General features: G+C 40.3%; 1 protein-coding gene across 2 annotated transcripts; it reads left to right on the top strand.

Moving 5' to 3' along the window:
* Positions 1 to 12: 12 nt before the first annotated feature.
* Positions 13 to 16440, top strand: LOC101845193. Of its 2 annotated transcripts, none has more exons than XM_005107033.3 (7): positions 13 to 109; positions 7296 to 7500; positions 8282 to 8529; positions 9417 to 9560; positions 12057 to 12305; positions 13324 to 13439; positions 14762 to 16440. In XM_005107033.3, exons 2-7 carry the CDS (start codon positions 7397 to 7399, stop codon positions 14999 to 15001), a joined length of 1101 nt encoding a protein of 366 aa, XP_005107090.1. In that variant the 5' UTR covers positions 13 to 109; positions 7296 to 7396; the 3' UTR covers positions 15002 to 16440. The 2 variants fall into 2 exon arrangements, with proteins under 2 accessions (XP_005107090.1, XP_005107091.1); XM_005107034.3 differs by lacking the exon at positions 13 to 109 and adding an exon at positions 5976 to 6014.
* Positions 16441 to 21788: the final 5348 nt, after the last annotated feature.

The following is a 21788-nucleotide window of genomic DNA, read 5'->3' as shown; positions in this document are numbered from 1 at the left end:
CAAATTATGCATTCGATTACTTTTGTACCTGTTCAGCGTCCCAAAACAAGCAGGTGAGACTTCCGGTGCCTGGTACTTCCGTGTTCAAAATGGCGGTGGCCTGAATCAGGTAGGTTGGGGAAACTTAAATTTTTCCTCAGCTAACCCTCGAATAGAATTAGCATGCAAATCACTCTTGTACACTTCCATTACGCAATTCTATTTAAAAATTGTAGAAAAGTTGTCCATCACCGTGATTTTGATGAATTCAACAACTTTGTCAATGAGTTATTCTTGGGGCTGGGATGGCTTGCAATGATGTTTATTAAATATAATATATATATATAGAGTACATCCTGTGGTGCGATATACAGTAAGCGATCTTTTGTGGATATCTCTGGAAGTTACAGGTCGATCTTCATGATTTTTTCACCAGAAGTTAGAAAAACTTCCTCTCTATACGGTGTAGCGCATTACTGTAACAGCAGTTTAAAATTTCTATATGTTGTGGTGGTGTTTGTTTGGTAACGTGTGTCTGGTTTGGTGCGCAAGGTTTCTGGTTTGGTGCAACATATCGTCTTGTTTGGTGCGCAATAGTACCATGTTTACAGCTCTAGATCTAGATCTAGCTCTTTTCTGACACTTTTCATCTTTCTCTATCCTTGCTTTGTCTTCTTTTCCTTGCAAGAAGTTCCTGTACTGACCATAATGGAAGGCCAAGGTCAATTAGGCGTGTTCTTTTTGGGAGCTGTGCGCCCCCTGACAGGAGATTTCCTTACACCTTGTGTATGTGTTTTGATAATGGATAAAAAGAAAGGTGCTGTGGACACAAGAAGGGGAAAGAAGAAAACAAGAATAAGACTATACCTAGACTAGTATTTTAGAAGGAAAAGGACAAAAAAGAAGAAGAAAAAGACGTGAAAAGAAGAAATTGAAAAAGAAAGGTGCTGTGGACACAAGGAAGTGAAAGAAGAAAACAAGAATTAGACTATACCTAGACTAGTATTCTTTAAGGAAAAGGGCAAAAAAGAAGAAGAAAAAGACATGAAAAGAAGAAATTGAACATTTTGGAGATTATATTTCCATATTAATTAATTTTGACATGAATACATTAACTTATCATCTTCCAATGGCAATATAATGCATCCAAATGGAAGGAAAACAGTCTGTTTCAGTGCACAATGCAGGTCATAGAGAAATAACTTAATAAGTAAAACAAACAAAGGGCCTAGAAGCCACACTATCAATGCCAAATAGCAAAAAAGCCGATATTGCGCACGAAACGGACTGCCCAAATTTTGTCCTCTTCAGTGCGCAACCCTATCTAACACGTTCCTGGGCATTAAGAAGCAGCCTGCGATAGTATTTATCGATTCTAGTATACATTCTACGATACATTAGAGCTAGATTAGCTAGATGTGCTAAATAATCGACTACTCAAGCGCTTAGTAAATTGATCGATACCGGTTACGAAAACCATTAATATGAAGGGGCAAAACTTTCCGACACCGTAGAATCACGTGTGTTGACAGGAACCTCCAAAACGAAAGTGAAATAAGCTGCATTCTGCGCATGCTCACAGAAAATGACCTCGTTTTCGCTGTTCTTATCCAAAACAAAGCAGGAGACCGGGGGTTGCGCACCAAAACAGTAGCGCGGTGATGCGGGCCTACTCTAGATCTAGAATCTAGTAGGTCACTTCCTGAATTCATAATTCATATATTTAATCATAGTTTACAAAATTCATAGTCGAACTAGATCTAGATCTAGATTCTAATAGAACGGTAATTTTTATCAGTGAAAGAAAGATGTTCAAGGCCTGTATAATGTTTTTTCAAGTGTCCCAGAAATAGCATTTTTGTGACTTGTCATTAATGATGACCAGGGGCGGCTAGTGGGGCTAAAAAGTGGACGTGCACAATTAGGCGCTTTTTCGGTAGTTCCCACCCCGCATTTGTTATTTGCCGGTATTGGCCCCAAGAGTAGGGGGGTTTCAGGGGGGCTTGCCCCCCTGACGTAATAAAAACATGGTGGGGGGTTTCAGGGGGGCATGCCCCCCTGAATTTTACCACAATTTAATGTTTTGCAGTTGTTAGGTTTGATATCTTAGCTTGCCGCGAATCAAATGTATAGATCTAGATGTAGGTCAGGCTCAATCAAATAAGGGGGGTGGGAACTACCGAAAAAGCGCCCACAATTAAGCTATCACATGCTGAAGCTAGTCAAGGGCATAGTAAATGAGATGGTGTATAAATGAAGGATCTTTGGGTTGGTGATGGAGGACCTCGTGCTTTTATTTTCATTTGTTTTACTTGTCGCTTTGATTTCTAGTACTAGAATGGCCACCTCTATTCTCACCCGGGGTGAGAATAGTGCAGGCGAGTCTTTTGGCTATTCTCACCCGGTGCGCGTTCACCGTTTTATAGCCTAGATCTAGGCCAACAAATTTTGCGTTCACCCTAAACCACAGAATTCTACACTGTGATAACAAAAATTGTAGAATTCTGTGCCGTGAACAAACGTTCCATTACAACTGTAGCCTACTAAAAGCGTACAATTTTGTCTTTGGGCAGTGGAGAGGGAGAGAGGAGTAGCGCGATAACTTCCGGTCAAAACAAAATGGCGACCCGAGTAGTTCGGCTCGATTCGAAAAGTTAAATAGCTCTAGCATCTTTGTAGACAACCAAATTAATTTACTTTTGTGTTTTAACATCATTTTTTAACTTTGTTTTGGTCAATTTGATCGTCCACACCGATAGACAGTATTCAGAAAGAGAGAGGGGGGAGGAGTAGATCTTGCGAGAACTTCCGGGCAAAACAAAATGGCGACCCGCGTAGTTCGGCTCGATTCAAACAGTGAGCCATAGCATCTTTGAAGACGATCAAATTAGCTTACTTTTGTGCTATAACGTAATTTTTTCTTGGCTTTTATCAATTTGATCATCCACACCGATAGACAGTATTCCAAAATGAGGAAAAGCAGGTCTTGTTTCGCACCGGGTGAGAATAGCCTACGCTGGCAAGTCTCACCCGGGGTGAGAGGTTGATCATTTTTCTATTCTCACCCCGGATGAGAATAGCCACTTCCTACTAGAATCTAGATCTAGATTCTAGATCAAATTTGTTTGTTAGCTAAACATCAATTTCGTTCATCCTTTGTCGGAATTTAACACTCAATAAAATAACTTTCACTACTCCGCTACAAAACCTTTCAAAAGCACAACTCTCATAGGACGGTCACGTTCGCCTCCCTCAGGTTCATGGTCACAGAGTCGCTTAAAATAGTGGCAAGACAGACAATGAACCAATCACAATTCACTTGAGCACTCCGCTGGATTTCTCCGGGGCTCACATAATATTGGCAAAGAATAGCGTACAGTCTATCGCGTTTATTTTTAGACTGCCTACTGTGGGCTTTGTTTCGGCACTCTTCGGCAGGAGCACATTTGAGATGTGCCGGCTTATTAATATTAATGTACCGCCAAACTCGCTACGAGTGTCGTCATCGCTTGGATTATAATCCCCAAGAGCGGTTTATAGGTCAGGTTACACTATTGAATCTATTATGTTAGGAAGAGGCTAGCCGTACTTAATGACGGCTAGACTGGCAGTCTAGCCGTACTTAAGTACGGCTAGACTCGCAGTCTAGCCGTACTTATTCTTAATATGATGGCTAGACTGACCATTTACAAAAAATAGGCCTACTGAATTGTAAATATATACATTTTTAGTGTACAGTACCTAAAGTATTTGTATTTGAGACGAAACCAGGTGCCTTAATGACAGTGCATGTATTTTAAACCTCCTGTTTTCTAATGTAAATAGGGCCTAAGATAAGTACGGCTAGACTGGCAGTCTAGCCGTACCTAGAGTACGGAAGGACTTCTTGTCTAGCCGTACTTAAGTACGGGTTAGAGCCGCCAGGCTAGCCGTACTTAAGGACGGCTAGACTGTCAGGCTAGCCGTACTTAATATTGATGGCTGAATAATTGTAAATGAAATTTTTAGTTTGCAATGCCTAAAGTATTTGTATTTCAGACAAAATCAAAGGTGCCTTACTGACTTGCATGTATTTGAACCTGAATAATTACTAGATCTAGATCTAATGAGACCTGTGTACTTATCAGGCTTGAGTCGATAGGGCCAAACCTAGATCTAAGTACGGCTAGACTGGCAGTCTAGCCGTACTTAAGTACGGCTAGACTCTCAGTCTAGCCGTACTTAAGTACGGCTAGCCACTTCGATTATGTTTAGCTAAAGCGCGTGGACTTTGGTATGGCATAGTAGATGTTTTACGGCGCTATAGACACAGAAATGAGTTATGACGCAGCGAGGACCTTGTTTTGATATAATATTTGGCTAGTGTTTGTTTCTGGCTTCTTTTATAATATTATTTTGGGTGTTTTACGTAATTGAACAGTTAAAAAATTTTGGTCGGCACTGCACGGCCGTGCTCTATGAACTTGTGTGTGCGTCTGATGATGACCTTACCATGATTACCTGATTGTTTTGGGTTTTTTTAATTTTTATTAAAAAATTTTCTGCCAGTCTAGCCGTACTTAGATCTAGGTTTGGCCTTTGACTCAAGCCTGTTTAGTACACAGGTCTCATTAGATCTAGATCTAGTAATTATTCAGGTTCAAATACATGCAAGTCAGTAAGGCATCTTTTGGTTTTGTCTGAAATACAAATACTTTAGGCATTGCAAACTAAAAATTTCATTTATAATTCAGCCATCAATATTAAGTACGGCTAGCCTGGCTGTCTACCCGTACTTAAGTATGGCTAGACTGCCAGTCTAGCCGTACTTATCTTAAGCCCTATTAATATTAGAAAACAGGAGGTTTAAAATACATGCACTGTCATTAAGGCACCTGGTTTCGTCTCAAATGCAAATACTTTAGGTACTGCACACTAAAAATGTATATTTACAATTCAGTAGGCCTATTTTTTGTAAATGGTCAGTCTAGCCATCATATTAAGAATAAGTACGGCTAGACTGCGAGTCTAGCCGTACTACCTTTATCGTATTGTGCTTTGAAATTCAAGTCAGCACGGTTACACCAATAGTGCCTATATTTTTTCGAAGTGACTATTTCTCCGAATGTGCGAGAAAATAAAGTTGAACTCTATTTCTCATAATGGTTTCCGATCTCGAGATTTTTTGGTTATTTGCGAGATGGGAGTGTATACAGACCCGGTAACCGGGAACAAAGTCACAAAGTATACAGACCCGGTAGGGGAACTATTTTGTGATTTCGGAAAGTTTCAATGCCCTCTTGGCTCAGGGTAGACCTAGGTTCTTCTTGACCTATGGCCCAGGCCTAGATCTAGACAGACAAACATAAATCATTGATCTAGTTTCGAGGCTAGCCTCTATAGATATCTAAATTATGAAGATTGCGGATATCTTTTCGATGAACGATCGTTTTTCCTCCGTTTTGGAGTTGGGGGAATCACAATTTGAAGAAAAGAACAATGTCATAATTTCAATCGAGCAGTCACCCTCTCTATTTCTCTGCCTTTCTCTCTCTCTCTCTCTCGATCTCTCTCCTCTGTCTCTGTGTGTCGCTCGCATTCTCTTTTTCTTTGTTTGTCTCTGTCTTTCTTTCTCCCCACCTATTTCCCACTCTATCTTTCTCTCGTTCCCTCCTGCCAACTGGGGCATGTCATAACATTTAGCTAGCACTTCTCTCTCTCTCTCTCTCTCTCTCTCTCTCTCTCTCTCGCTCACACACACACACACTCTACCGAGTCTGGGCGCTGAAACTCTCCGAAATCACAAAAGAGTTCCCCTGCCGGGTCTGTATACTTCGTGACTTTGTTCCCGGTTACTGGGTCTGTATACACTTCATTGCGAGATTTAGGCTTCATCCTTTCATTCTGCCATCGGAGTGATTATTCTCACTTGGGGTGAGGATGTGAGAAGAAAATTGATACTATTCTCACACCGGGTGAGAATAACAACAGCCTACTATTCTCACCCATTTTTTTCGTTTCGGGCATCATAGGACCCCTGTCACTGAGCGCTCCAGGTGACAAAACTCGCTTCCCTCTATCTCACTCCGCTGAGCGCGCGAGGCGACTAAAATCGCCAACGGGCGGGCCAGCTCTCGAGCGCGGGAGGCGACTAAAATCGCCAACGGGCGGGCCAGCTCTCGAGCGCGGGAGGCGACTATTGTCGATTTGGGGGGAAACCATATCTTTTGACCAAATAGCGTCACCTTTTGTTGCTATTGGTTCTGTAATGGGAAAACTTAACTCTTGAATGGTTTAACCAATCAAAATTAAGAAAAAATAAGCCTAGAAAAATAATCGTGGGTTTTGTTAGGGATAACAATTAAAGATGTTTTTTTGTGTTGTAAACAAATTATGCCAATTCTATCTTTACAATGACAAACTATTACTAGATTCTAGATCTAACATTATTTCATTAAACAGTTTTAAGTTAAGGCTAAGGCTATTGTTTTAAAAAACATAGGACTCTGGCAAGTGAATTGCTTTCTGAATTTAGACTATTGATCTACACTTGTGTCTAGAGTTTTGGTGAAGATATATGTGCATACTCTCAAGATTTTAAAAAAATGAAACAATAACAATCACCGAGGGAGACTAGAAAAATCGGCCAGTGCTCTGGGGTAGGTCACGAAGGGTCACTCTTACAATTCACAAATTATTTTCTATCATCCTATTAGCCTACATGTAGGCCTACCAGTTCTCAATACCCAGGTAGACCTAAGAATAAAAATCCATTGCTTGCATTCTCAGACCGGATGAGAATAATATTATATTTTTATTTTCACCCCGGGTGAGAAATAACGATGACAGCCTTCTGCCATTTTGCGAGGACTGGGAAGAAGCATTTTTTGCATTGAATTCATTTTCTAGAGCTGGAGATTTTTTAATTTCTGAATATTCAGGTACTTCAGTTGTGGTTAGGGCAATGTTCCTGGACTATACTTTATTTGAAAATACCTTCAAAAGGTACTACGAGAAAATAAGACTGCTCGGCCTTGGCAGTAACCTATTTTGCATTTAGTCACCCAGCAAAAACTAAAATTCTTCGTGAAAAAAAATCCCTCCACCCACCGTTCACACTTAACACATGCACACACACACAGGCCACACCATTCGCTTATTATCAACAAATCTCGAGAGCGGAAACCGTTCGGAGAAATAGAGCTGGCCATATTTTGTTCTAACTGCCATTTGATGATTATTATGTGCTCATTTTGATTCAGACTTTGCAGTACTATGTTAAAAGTCCTAGTGCAATGATAAAAATCCTACTTACTTTTTCGTCTTTTTTCTTTCAGTGTGACCAGTGACAAATATACTCCTGGATTTTTCGCCTTCCTTCGGTGCAGCGTAAGATCTGATTTTTTGTGGGCTTCTCGGCGACAAACTCCCAGCCATCATGCCGTCGGCATCGATGTACGCGAGCCCTTACACTTATAAGGAGCCACCACGGAGAATCAACTACCCGCCATTATTTTCTTCCCTCAACAACCTGACGTTCAGGTAAGATTTGTGTGTACATTTTTACATTTTTATCTGTGTAAGACACGTGGATGGCTGGTGCCTCTATAAATAAATCATTGATGGTCAGGTCAGGTCATCTGTGTAAGATCACTAAAATTATGATGAGATCTGCAATGTTATACCACACTCATTGACGTAGTGGTGAGGCACTTTTCTGTGACACGTCACTGTATCATTCTGATGTGTCTAGGGGGCTTTCGTGGTCGAAAGGCATTGGGTTTACCTCTCATTCAGTAGGTTCCGGGTTCAAAATCGGAGAGCGATGGAAAGTTTTCTGCTCTAAATTTTTTTACTTTCGCCTCCTTTCCTGGTCTCTAACCATGTTCTGTCGTCTGTTTTCGTCTCCACTTTCTGGTATCATTTGATAACTTATTCATTTGCCTTGCTTTCACCGTATATAATACCCATATATCTTAAACAAAAGTTGAGATATTTGCGATTGAAGGAGGTAGGGTTGCTTGCTTTCAGAGGTAAAAATAACCAAAAATGGCCCCCAAAGTTTGGTAACTTCAATAGCTTCAGAGTCCTCGAAAACTGAAAAAAAAAAATCACATAATTTGTCCCTTTAATCTACGTTCTTCAGTAAAAATGCGTTTTTATATTGGCATAAAAGGTGTGGAGCGAAAGAACAAAATTTCGATAAAAATCGCCAAACTTGTTGAAAATGCCTATTTCTTCTTCAATTTAATTATTTTGACGAGCGCCTGATTTCACCATAATGCCTCACATATATATATGTATATATATATATATTTTCCAGGTACATCTTTGACTCGAAGATTCTGGCTCTGTCAGCTCTACTTTTGCTGGTGTCCTTCATTGTGATCACTCTGATGGCCATTATGCCATTCTGGTTTGAGCTGGTTCTGAGCCAGCAGGATGGTACATTTGGCCAAATGCAGGAAAAGCCGGGGATTACCATAAACACGGGCATTTTCTTCATGAGAGAGGATCACTTTGACAACCTCATCTTTCTGAACAAGTTCAGCAACGAGGATGTTGTTCCAAGTGAGTAGCCTCGCGCGTTCCTTCAACCGTCAGTCCCTTCTTTCCTATCAAACATCTGTTGTCCTTTTCTCCCCTCCTTCTGTTTTGTGTTTGTTACTCTCTTGTAACACCTCTAATCTTCATCACTTATATGACCCTATTGCGTTGCAAGTGCTGTAAAACTTTTACTAAAACTAGACAACCACCAGTGTCTGGTGTTGTGGTTAGTTAGGCACTTTGCCGTCATTTGCAGGCGACTCGAGTTCGATTCCCACGTTGGGAGAATTTTTATCGGTTATTTCGATTTTTCTGCTGGAGTGTGGTGGCCCTGATGGACTATGTTGTAGCAGCCTGCCTCTTAAACGATCTAATTTGGGTTGATGAGAGTGTTGTTAGCGATCCTGTAGCTTCTGAGTGTTAACTCTTCTGCATGATGCCATTCTGTAATAGCTGCATGTCTGTTCTCATTGTTGTCTTGAGGAGTAGAGGCAGTTTTTTTTTTTCTTTTTCTTAAGTTGCTACCATCTTTGTTTCACAGGAACAGAAATAATTTTAAAAGACTATTTTAGATTAGACCTTCGTGGTTTTGAATGTTCCATTTGTTCACTGTGTTATGACTGTTCTTACTAGTGGGTGGTTGGCGGGTGCTCTGGTGTGGTTTGCTTCTTCTTTCCTATCAAACATCTATTGTCCTTATCTCCCCTTCATCTTTTTTTTGTTTTGTTTGTTACTCTCTTGTAACACCTCTAATCTTCTGGCGCTCTTATGACCTTATGCAGTTGCGAGCACCGTAAAACCTCTACTAAAACTAAAACTAAAGAATGTTCTAACAGTTCACTGTGTTGTGACTATTTTTATTTTTCACTGTGTTATGAATGTTCTAATTGTTCACTGTGTTATCTCTCCAGAAACTCTTGCCTTTGCTCAAGTGTGCTCAATCATCGGGAACTGTATCATTACATGCTGCCTGGTGGCCACGCTGATCCTGGTGTTTCGAAGGTTTGGCTCCGCCACTGGCACGATAATGCTGGCTGGGGCCGCAACTGTGGGAGGTATGTTAAAATAAAACATGGTTATCTATAATGTTGATAAAATAATAATATTATTAATTGCATTTATATAGCGTATAGCCACGCTCTACAGCATGCCCTATTGGCTTTACAACTATTGTTACCCCTGGATAGAACACTCAGAGGAAACATTCTCAGCTTCCCTGAAAGGATACAGTGCAAGCTACAGGTTTCACGCGGTATGACACAACTATAATGATAATAATAATTGATAGCGCATATCCACGCTCTACAGCAAGCTCTATGCCCGTAACAACTATTATTACCCCAGGAGACTGTAAAATAAGGTCTGAAACGTTCTTGGCTTCTCAGGAAGCATACAGTGCAAGTTGCGGATTTCACCCACTCAAACACTAGCAAACTTACAAGATCTTTCACTGTCTATAACATAGCTGCCACTTTTCCGCTAAATAGCGGAAACTCCGCTTCATCTAGCTTTTCCCGCTACTTTCCACCTTCCTCCGCGGGACCGCTCTCGGTCGCAAATTGCGATACTTTTTTACACGCGGAAAACACCGAACCGGGAGAGAGACGAAAACGCAGCTTGCGCATGTCCGCCCGTAGCTTTCTACTTCCGTTCTTCTAGGCCGAGCGTTAGTTTCACATTGTTTATTGTGGAGCAACAAAGTGTCGAACGGGCATCGAGACGTTAGCGCGCCGAGTTGTCATTGAAAACGGCGGAAATTCGAGAGAAGTTGATGCAGAATGCAAAAATAATTATAAGGAGCTCCGCTTGCTGCACTTTGCGTTTGGTGCGATAAAGAAATCGCGGCCCGCGGCACTCCTGTACAATTGCGGTCCCGTTTGTTTACATGACGGCTATTGTCTATTGTGGCTGTTGAAATGAATCTAGATCTAGATATAATCTAGATTTACACATATTTAGATATCTAGATCTAGATTAGATAGCCTAGGCTGTAATTTTAATTCAGGTTAGATCTACACTCTACAGAGGGACTATACTAAGTTAAGTGCAAACGGGACCGCAATTGTACAGGAGTGCTCAGTACAGCGGCAAAGGTGTTGCCTCTTTGATCCAATACTGCGCGCGCTCTACATCGATGTACAAGTTTAAAGAGAAAGAAATCTTTTTATAAGACACCAGCTTGCAACAAACTCTGGATTTTTAGTCACCAAGTCCAAACTGTGTCAAATTGACTCAAATGCTTGTTAGTCTACTTAGTGCCTTTGTTGGGTTTTGTTTTTTTCAAATACATTTTAATTCAGTTGCCTATGGTTAACAAATATGACAGTTTTCCCTTCCAAAACCATAGGCTACATTTTCCAGTATATATTGCCTCTGGATCTCACTGGTTTTACTCCAGCCTTCGGAGAGCGCGCGTCCGAGTTCGCATGAATTTCCTCCTTTTTTGAAATTCCTGAGTGGCAGCTATGCTATAACTGTAACCGGGGACCCATTTCCTCCTGGATGAAGTGAGAAAAATGTGTGTAAAATGTCTTTCCCAGGAAAGAACCCATGACCTTACGGTTGTGAGTCTAAGAGCCTAACCACCAGGCCAACAACGCTACCAAATCTCTTTGTGGAGTGCTGGATAATAGAAAAAAAATAATTTAAAACTTGGAAGGAAAAAATAAAAGATAAAAACAAAACTATATTGTAAGATGCACCTTGTTGTCTTTATTGAAATAACGGCTTTGTCTGGAAAACCCACTGGAGTGCGGAATGACGCAGGCGGTGTGTCATTGTGAGTCATCGTGGTGAAATCAGGCACTTGTTGAAATTATAATAAAATCAAAGAAACAGGCGTTTTCCTGCCTGTGTGGTGTTTTGTATCAAATATTTGTTGGGGGGGGGGGGGGGCTCAACACCATTTATGTCTATTTAAAACATTTTTGTGTTGATTTTACTGAAAAACGTTTATGAAAGGCATACAAAATGCAAATTTTCTGTTTTCAAGGACTCTCAAATGATGGGAATCACCAAACTTTGGTAGCCATTTTCTCTCCTATTTTACCTCTGAAACCAGGTGACCCCCACCTCCTCCAATTGCAAATATCTTGACTTATATTGAAAAAAGATAGGTTGGGTTTGTTTTTTTTCATGGAAAGTAAGACAAATGAACAAGCTTTAAGATGATATGAAAAACTCCATATACCCAAAAATTGACGAACGCCTGATGGGTTTTTAAAAATGTTTTAGTAAGCTTTTTGCGGCACTTGCAACACAATGAGGTAATAATAGGGCCGAATATTAGAGGTGTTACAAGAGAGTAACAGACATAAAAAGGAGGAGCAATAAAGACAATAGTCGTTTAAAAGGAAAGAAGGAGCAAACCCCACCAGAGCACCTGCCAACCACCCACTCGAATGCCTAATTCCACTGCGCCATGACACAATCTATTTAAGAGGTGGCCACCTAGGTGTTAACTCATTGTTTGCTCTAACTGAATAGCAGAATTTTGTTTTCACCCCCCCCCCCCCCAACCACTCACACCCCATCTTTGTTTTTTTTTTCAGCATTGTTTCAGATTCTTGCAGTTGTCTTCTGCGGAGTTCTGCTTTTACAAAGCAACTGTGAGCCAAGTGATCAAACTGACGAGAACGGTGTCCGCACCGCCAGCTCGGACTGTGACTACACAGAGAACCAGGTGTGGCGTATGATCCCCATGTACACGCAGCTGTACCGTGTCGAGCCGCACCTCACGCCGTACGTCAAACCAAACTGGGCGTTTTACATCGCTGCACTCGGAGCCTTGCTGTGTGTTGGTAAGAAACATGTTTGGGGTTGGGTTTTTTTGTTGGTTTTTATTTTATTTATTTATTTTGTGGGGGGGGGGGGGGGGTATGTTTTAGTTAGCTTTTTACTGCACTTGCAACACAATAAGGACATATAAATGCCGAAGATTTGAGGTGTTACAAGAGAGTAACAAACACAAAAAAGGAGGAGGAGAGATGAGTAAGATACATGTTTGATAGGAAAGAAGGAACAAACCAGACAGTAAGATGGATTTTTTATAGGAAAGAAGAAGCAAGCCGCACGTGAGCAACCACCCACGACACCCATCTCTTTCATAGGAAACCGGAATTCTGGAAGTCTTGGGCCTTTTTTTTTTTTACTTTAGTTTTAGGGGGAATTTTACAGCACTATCATCACAAATAGGTCATATAATTGCCGAAGATTGGAAGTGTTATTAGAACATACATACTCGAAAATCTAGCTGGCTCCGATTTAGTTCGATTGAGTCCAAGAGGTGTTTGCACTGGGTGTGAGTCTAATGAAAGGACATAGAACTCAACATGTGACTTGGTTTGTCAGGAAGGAATTACGTATTTGAATTTCATGAAACTGTAAGAAAGGTGCAAATTTTGCGACATCCTTGAAGGGGGAGGCTGTGCTTTGTAGCTATAAATAAAAAAAACTTGTCATTCTAAGGAACTTCAATCTTTCGTGCTTTTAACGAACAGATTTTCAGGTCTTGATTTTTTTTCTTATACTTTGTCCATGTGTATTCCTTTATTTTAAAACAGAAAAAGGGGGAAATGATGCTAGCTAGATGCTCATCACTTACATTTTAAAGCATTTACAAACCCCCAAAACGAAATTTTAAAGAGTAACGCTCACGCACCACCAAAACTTTTAAGGGAGTAATCTGCAGGTTTAATGCGTAATGGGGAGCCCTGATTGCTGTCATGGTTCAAACTCGGGACCTATTGAATGAGAGGCGAACATCATACCTCTATACCGTGAGAGTCCCCTGTTGTATTAATGGTGTTTTTTCCACAGCCTCTGCCGTGATGCTCTGGCTCGAAGCCATAACAACTGGCAAAAGTTTGAAGGGTATTCGATACCAGCAGATGAGACAAGTCAGAGATCCCCACGAGAATGACATTGCTCCCACTGTGAGTATCAGAAGTAAAGTGAAGTGTGTGAGTTTAAGTTTAACACTTTGTACGCACGGGTCACCGATCGGCAAAGGTAATAAGCCACATCTTCCACACACACACACACACACACACACACACACACACACACATACACTCCCCACACCCCCTTCCCCAGGGATGCTGATTGGCAGCGGTGTGATATAACAACAAAAATGTTGTCATAATGAACTCCTTTTATCCTTCTAGAAATGAGCACTGGTTATTAAAGTTATGATTTCCATTCTGAGCGGTTTGTGTGACCTTTGAGGAAAAAGATTTGTTGCCCCAGCAAGACCCTCAGTAAGCCTTAGAAATTGATTGTGTACCCTTTTTATTATGTTGTCACATGGTGTGTACGGGGGGGGGGGGGGGGGGGGAGCTGGGTGAACTTTGGTGTTGATGCAAATTCAATCAATGACTCAATGTGGCCTTGGTCTGGAACTACTACATGGTCACATTGCCTCCCTGTAGGATGGACAGACTTATGATGGGAAGAAAATGATTGAATGAAAAGTCAGTACTAGGCACTAGATCTACCACATTAATATCTGTTCCTAAGTGGGGTAACTGTTCGATTACGAATAGCTGTTAAGTGCACAGAGCATGTTGTAGACTTTATAGAACATATGTGCGTTAAATATTTTAGATGCAATTATTTTGTTACCACAAGAGTAAAAGATACTAGATAAGGGAAAATAAATCTTATTCGATACCTTAGAGTACATCAGGCCCAATGGTTGTATTATAGTCATTGCCCACTGTCTAAAGTGTTGATGTGCGCTAAGAGATAGATAGGCCTATATATATATGTCAGAACAGAAATGGTTAGAAATTGTTCTGGCGTTCCTTCCCTTTTTTTTACTAATACTAATACAGAAGTAGGCCTATGTACCATGCAGGAAATCCATGTTCCCCTTATTATGGCAACAAGTAAGCTTTACTAGCGCCATGAGTCCTCATCTTGATTGAAGGTTATGTGTACTGTCGTCATTTTAAAAAGGACAGTATGCATTTTGTACAATTTTACAGGAGAGCCAAAAAACTGAATGTTGTTCTCAAGAAAACAAGCTATTTGCAAATTGTTCATCTTAAGTCAATAATTTTAAGAATGCAATTTTGGTAATCACTTAGACTGCGTTATCCTTAAAACAAATGTTGTTTTCTTGGAACCAACAATCTGTTCTTTGGCTGTCATGTCAAATTGTATAAACTGCATATGCTGCACTTTTAAAAATGACAGGCAGTGTAGTCGTAGAGATGAGAATATAACTGAATTCTTGTATTCCTTCTTCCTACAGGGTGGAAGAAAGTTTGTCTACGCAGCACCTCAGAACTATGGGCCAGGATCCTATGGAATGCAGCCTGTGATGGCAGCATCGGGACCGTACCAGACAAGGCCCATGTACGCCCCACCACATCCGCCCGCGATTGGGTTCGGTGGTCCCCCTCAGACCATCGGCTTCCATCCCGGAATGAGCCGACGACCTGAGTCTGAGAGTGGCTCCAGTGGAGTTGTGACAAGAGAGATTGATTTGTAGACGACGCAATGAGCAGCACCTCTAAATGTGACATGACATTTTCTTTTACAAAAGAGTTCCATCACAGACGTCAGTAATTTTTTTTTTTTAAGATGATAAAGTCTAACTCAAAATTACCATTGTTTTATGGATATCCCTCGCTTCCGTCAGTTTTCTTACAAAAGAGTTCCATCACAGCCATTGTTTTTTAAAAGAAAAAAGATGTTTCTGTTTTAGATTAGGAGTTTTTCTTCTGAATCCACACAACTCATTGATTCAAAAGGAAATGCGGTACGGGGGACATATATCAGGCTTTAAGTAAGAGACACTTTTCCAAAATCAGACTTGAAAAATCTGGGTTTTGGTTTTTTTAACATTTACTCCAAATCAATTCTTTGTGTCATGGGTTAGTCATGATGATGTGGTGTAAATGTGGAAAGCAGATGGTTGGTACTCGCATGAGATAAGTGTTTTTCTCCTTTTTAGATCATTACATTTCAACCTAATGCCCAAAGTGGGCGAGTAGCAGTCATGTTGTTTTAGTAAATTGTCTTGTGCATTTATGGTATGCCATTTTTTATAAAGATAATAGTAATAATATATAACATTCCAGTTGATTAAGTTTACAGTAATCAATGCTTTTTTTAAAAACTTTGATAATAACCTGCTGGAAAAAACTTACTGTACAACTACCTTTCCAGTTTTTAAAAAATTGAAAAAAGAGTGCACAGGTTAGTAATTTTGTATATGTACTAAAATGTTAGAATATTTTTCAGACACAGAAACAAAAGGCTTATGTTTGCGTGTAAAGAAATTATTTGTGCGTCATTAGTTCTCTGTGGTCTTTCTGTGTAATTCTGATGACTACCTGACAAGGTGCCTTTCTTGTACAAAGCAAGCTTCAAATAGCAGCCTCATTATTGTATATTATATTTCATATCATCACTGGTTTTTTAAGTATGGATAGAAGCTAAAAATTATATTAATAAATAGCATTTGTATAGCGCAAGTTCTTGCTGAACAGCAACCCCTGTGCGCTGCTTTACAATCTTTATTAATATCCCAAAAGTACTGAGCGCATTGTGCAAAGAGTATCTGTCCTTTTATAGTAGATAATAGAATATATATAAAAAATGCCTTTTATTGTTGACCAAGAAGTTTTGAAACATATTTTATTCCCTCAAATCATTAAAAAAATATATTGGACTCATGCATTATTTCGTCATGCTTATATGAATTGGTCTTTACCCTGTTGTTTCAGCCATCAAACATTCCTTTTGATGTATTCATATTAAAAACAACATTCCATCTTTCCTTTAATTGAAAGGGTTGTGTACACAAGTGTTTCACAGGCTCACATAAAAACAACATTCCTTCTTTCCTGCATACTTTCGGTGAAATAGTTTTGTACATACATAAATGTTCATTCATTTTTTTACAATAAAAATATAATACCCTTATGTCTTTTTCTTCTTTTTGTAATTTATTTGCTGTTATTTGTATTGTAATTGTGTTACTGACTGGCCACTGTAATGTAATGGTAAGACTCTTTGCTGTCCTCATGCTCAAAAAACATGGGTGGATGGCTGGCTGGTATTCTGGTGTGGTTAGCTCCTTCTTTCCCATCAAACGTCTGTCTTCTTTATATAAATCTCTTCCTCTTCTCCATTTTTTGTGTGCATGTTACTTTCTCGTTGCTCCTCTTATTGGTTGCTTTGATGTCGTTTACTCCTTTCCCATTAAACACCTGTCATTTTATCTTTCCTCTGTCTTTTCTTTGTACATTATTCTTTAATGCTAGTAATGCAGGTGGATGAAGAGTCCTGTTTCTTTACTTTCCTCCTGCTGTTTCCGTTTATCTGTCTTACCTTTAATTTTTATTTCTTTTAATAAGTGTTTTACAGCACTCCCAACTGCATACGGTCCTATAAGCACGTGGGACACATTAAATGGTTTCAGTTGGTAGTAAATTTAGAATTTCGCACGGGTAGCGGTCGAAGCCTATTCTATCGATTTTAGACCACCAAGGGATCTTTAACGTGCGCAACTTGCACTCGAGACCTCCGAGGTTTTTAGCCCTTTTCCGAGAAGGCTAGGTGTAGATCTTTCCTACCAGAAGATCAGGGGTGTGGCTGACAGACAGCAGTAAAAAGGAGCCACGGAGTAGCAGTTGAAAGGCTCCAGAAAGAGTCAGGAGCCCAAAGGAGGGTGGGGGAGAAAAGGGGGGGGGCCCAGAAAGTAGAGACGAAAGCAGATGACAGAACATTACTAGAGAGCAGGAAAGGAGGTGAAACGCATGGACGTGATAGGAAACAGTTTTAGAGAACAAAATTTTTCCGTCGCTACCCGGGACCTTTGAATGAGAGGTGAACACCTTAACCTCTATGCCACAAAAGCCCCCATCTCTGTCTTTGTGTTCATATGTTGTTTCCCATCAGCGTCTGTGATGTGTGGCACAGTATCTATTCGGAGACGTCTCCGTCGGAGATAGACCAATCAAAATGCTTTGTGCTACTGGATCAAGTGAATAAATCGCGGGGGGGGGGGGGGGGGGGGGCATGCCCCCCTTTTTTAACCCATAATTTGATATTTTGCTGTTAGGTTTGAATTTATTTTATTTTTTTAATTGATTTGCGACAGTTTTAGTGGATTTAAATGTGTGATCTGCAGCAAACAATACGCAGTTTGACCCCCTAAGCAGCGCATCTGTGAGCGAGAGTACGTCTCCGAGTAGTTCCTGGGTGCTCGCCGAAGACGTCTCCAAATATCTTCTGCCACTGATGTGACCAGGGGCGGCTGGTCCATATAGAGCACGGTCGTGCAGTGCCGCCCAAAAGTTTTAGCGCACAACACCCTCAAGGTGACAACAAAAGAACCTTTACTATCCATCACCCAATCAATTTTACGTACAAGTTCCTCGCCAGAGCCTATTCGCTCCTTACAACATCTACAACAGCTCTACAACATCTAATATAACATACCAAGTTCTTTTGCTTCACCCAAGTAAAAAAAATAGTATGTCCGGTGGTGTAATCTATCTCGGAAAATGCTCTATGGGACAACCCAAACAACGATGACGTTTTGACCGAGTTTCTTAGTTCATAAATATTAAGAAGGGGGGCGCTACACCTGGAGGCTATATCTCGCTTATTACTGGACCGAATTTTACCAAATTTCACACATATAACAAGCATAGTAATGAGTCTTAAAATCCGCAATCAAATTTGAGAAAAAAGTTTCGTTTCCATGGATACACCGCCATATTGGATTTTATTGACATGTCTTACGTAATGAATACCGCACTTTTCGGTCATGGAAATTGATTGGGGTTTTTTTGCATGCGTGTTCACAAACATTAGATCTAAAAATTTTGCTGTTTTTTTCCTAAACGAATTAGAAAATTTTTTATGAATATTTTCCTCAGGTAGCATTCATGTTTTCGAAAAATCCGTGAAAATCCACACTCCAGACACCACCAACAAAAATCTATTCCATATATCAAAAATTCAACACACAAATCTTTAGTATTACCTCTTCTCTTCATTCTGTGAAAATTTCATGAAGATTGGATGAAAAATGGTGGGGTTATTCAAAAAAGTATAGAGAAAAGTCGCGTTTTGAGAAAACGGCCGATAAAGAAAAATAAACTACTGACTTAATGAGGAAATGGCGGTTACAAACATGCCTGGTATGGGAAAAAATACGGTTTTGGGGGGTTCTTATGCGATGAAATAGTTGTAGGAGAGGCTGAGGAAGCTAAAAATGCCTACAACTCAAATTCCATGATTTTGAGCCGAATTTTGACTTTGGAGATGTAACCCCCCCCCCCCCGCCCCCTTAATTAGGCGGCACAATCTCGATGTGCACCAGCCGAACAAAGCCCATAGAGGCAGTCTAAAAATAACGCAATCTCAAACCAGTTCACGACAGCCTACACAATTCAATGCCCGTATTATGATAGCTTTGGAGCAATCCACCGGAGTGCTCCCAGCGATGTGCGATTGGTCCATTGTCTTGCCATTTATATCTCTAGCCCAACTTCTGTAACCCTGAACTCGAGCGAGGTCAACAGGACGTAATTAGGTCATTGTGTTAGAAGTTGGAATGGTGCAGTGGTGAAAGTTTTATTACTCGAGTGCGTATTCCAATGCAGGATGAATGAAGTCGATTGCAAATAAATTCAGTTCACCAAACAAAGTAAAAAGAAGAGAGTGAATGAATTAAGTCTTCACCAAACTAAAAACATAAAAATGGTACAATGAATAAAAAGTGGAGTGGCTTACACAACAAATTATACTCCTTGTACACCTAGATTAGGCCTATTATTTCTCCTGTCTGCTTTTTGCAACTGAGGACCCTAAGTAGTCTAAGACAGGTTTTACTGATCTTCAGGGGCGAAGGCTGACTTGTTTGACAGGGTAATCAAAGTGAAACGGTATCAGATATGGCCTGTAGATATCACACAAGAATCTTACTCGAGGCGGCGACTCTGAGTTGTGAATGAAAACAAATCCGGAATTCATATTGTATGTTCAACCGCCAAAATAATCGGGAAAATATCTTATTAAATATCAGTTCCAACTAAAATTAAATTTAACTTTAGATGTGAATACACAAACACAAAGCAAAGAAACAGAGATGTCAGTACTAGATCTATATGTTATAGATCTACCAGTAAGTCTAACTCTTTGGTAGAACATGACAATTATCATTTTTTAAATTCCACATTTGGCTGTTTTTGTTAGCCTTTCGCGGCCAGGAGCTGGTGTCATAATCGAGGTCACGATCTGATTATAGGACGGTAAAAAGTCGAGGGAAAAAAACAAGCACACGCAGCAGTCAAGAGATTAGGAGTTAGTTCCCCTCATATTTGTGAGGTAGACTCGACCAGCGTTAGTTAGCATACATAAGCAGGGCTTGAGATTGATTTTAACTGTGGCCCCAAAGGGGTGAACAGGGTATATGTGGCAATGAAACAGCTTGGACTGCTATATGTACATGTTCCCTTCAAATCTATTGGTAGACTCTTCCAGACTCACTTTAAGCTTACTTAATCAAAGCTTGCGACTGCTTATGGAGTGGCCCGAGAGGGTGAGGAGGCTATTTCTGAGGCCGTGAAACCGTTTTGAATGTTAGACATACTGTTCATTGTTGATTACGAACGTCTTTTTACATTTAATTTAAGAGGTTTGCGTTTAAGGATGAATTGGACAGCGACAATGTTTCAAAATTAGGAAGGGAAGCAGTGATTATTTGATTATATAGACGCTTCGCCCCTGCTGATCTTGTCCATGTGAAACAACGCATTAAAGTCGAAAGTGATCAAGAGCGCACGTAAAAATGCCTTTAAGTATCATACTTTCGGACAAGTAGACCTAGCAGCGCAGCTAGTCGTAGCTCTAGGTCATCGCATTGCAACGTCTCACATTAAAGAACTGGTGAGAAAGAACAGGCACGTATTGTGCAAAGTTATCTAATGTATTTTGTCCTGTGAAACTCACCAACTCGCCCTTCACGGTCATGAAAAGGGTGATTTGTCGGGGAACTGAGGTATTTTTCGCTAATGCTATGCAGGCTCTTCGACATTTTTTGCCCACTCTACAAAATGCATCTGCGTTTGTCACCGGAATATTCCATGGCCGTCTGAAACAAGGTGGAATTTACAGTCTCGACTAATTAGTTTTCATTTGGAAAGGTGAGATCCAGCTCTGTCTTGAAGAAATTCAGTCTGAGCACTGGGACGATAAGTCCGTTCACGATGGTATCCTGAATGTATTAAAGAGCGAGACATTTCTCTTTCTTTTTGCACTTTTTCAACAAAGTATTAATATACGCGCGTTGACGCTGTTTATGGGATCCTCTAACACAGAAGTACAACGCCCATAGCCGCCTAACAAGTTCTAGACATGTTTAAAGAAGCTGTCGATGAAATGAGAAACAGTATACTTGTTCCATCAACAAGACAGACAACAGAGAAACACGCTTACAAGAGACGCGAACACAATAACACTAACGAAATTGCTGCAAAGCAGGCCTGTGATATATTATATTAGTTATTCAAATTGTGACAGTTTCTTGAAGCAAAATAAAATCAATGCACTCTCAATCTGCGATTCATCCAAATTCCAGGAGTATCAAAAGTCGTTTCCAACAGTTCTTTTAGGATCGTTTACAGAAATATTACTGTTTTGTTAAAATCAAATTACAAAGAGAATTATAAGTATTACATAGCAATGAAATATTTAAATCTCCTCAGTGTCGTACATGTATAATCCAGGGCCTTTATTCAACTCTGAAGGACTACAAGTTAGAGACAACATTTAGAGAAGTATGCAAAATACCAGAAATCGCACGGACGTACGTTTATGTCGATCCACAAGGACATTATTGACAGCATGCCCAACTTCGTCAACATAATAATGGACACTTTTGTTCCAGCCAAAGACCGAAAGGAAATCTTCTTTTTCAAATAGATTTTCTCAAAACAGGTAGGATGAAGAAAACACCTAATTTACATGCCCTTGACTATCTTCAACCTGCTTTAACTTAATTGTACACGCCCACTTTTTAGACCCGCGAGCCGCCCCTGGCTGTATCTAAACATAACAGGATAGTCAACAGTGGAAACCTGACCTATAAATCGCTCTATGGGATAACCCAAGCGATAACGAGACTTGTAGAGAGTTTGACGATACATTAATATTAATAAGACGGCACATCTCAAATGTGCTCCTGCCGAATAGCGCCGAAACATAGCCCACAGTAGGCAATCTAAAAACAAACGCCATAGGCTGTGCACTATTCCATG

The sequence above is a fragment of the Aplysia californica genome, unplaced genomic scaffold, assembly GCF_000002075.1.
Source record: "Aplysia californica isolate F4 #8 unplaced genomic scaffold, AplCal3.0 scaffold00570, whole genome shotgun sequence".
NCBI classification, from domain to species: Eukaryota; Metazoa; Mollusca; class Gastropoda; order Aplysiida; family Aplysiidae; genus Aplysia; species Aplysia californica.
This window is presented reverse-complemented; position numbering and strand designations above follow the sequence as displayed.

Coding starts and splice junctions, on each gene's coding strand:
- LOC101845193 (XM_005107033.3), top strand. CDS start 7,397: ATGCCGTCGGCATCGATGTACGCGAGCCCTTACACTTATAAGGAGCCA. Junction 12,306..13,323: donor CGGAGCCTTGCTGTGTGTTG/GTAAGAAACATG, acceptor TTTTTTCCACAG/CCTCTGCCGTGATGCTCTGG. Junction 13,440..14,761: donor AGAATGACATTGCTCCCACT/GTGAGTATCAGA, acceptor TTCTTCCTACAG/GGTGGAAGAAAGTTTGTCTA.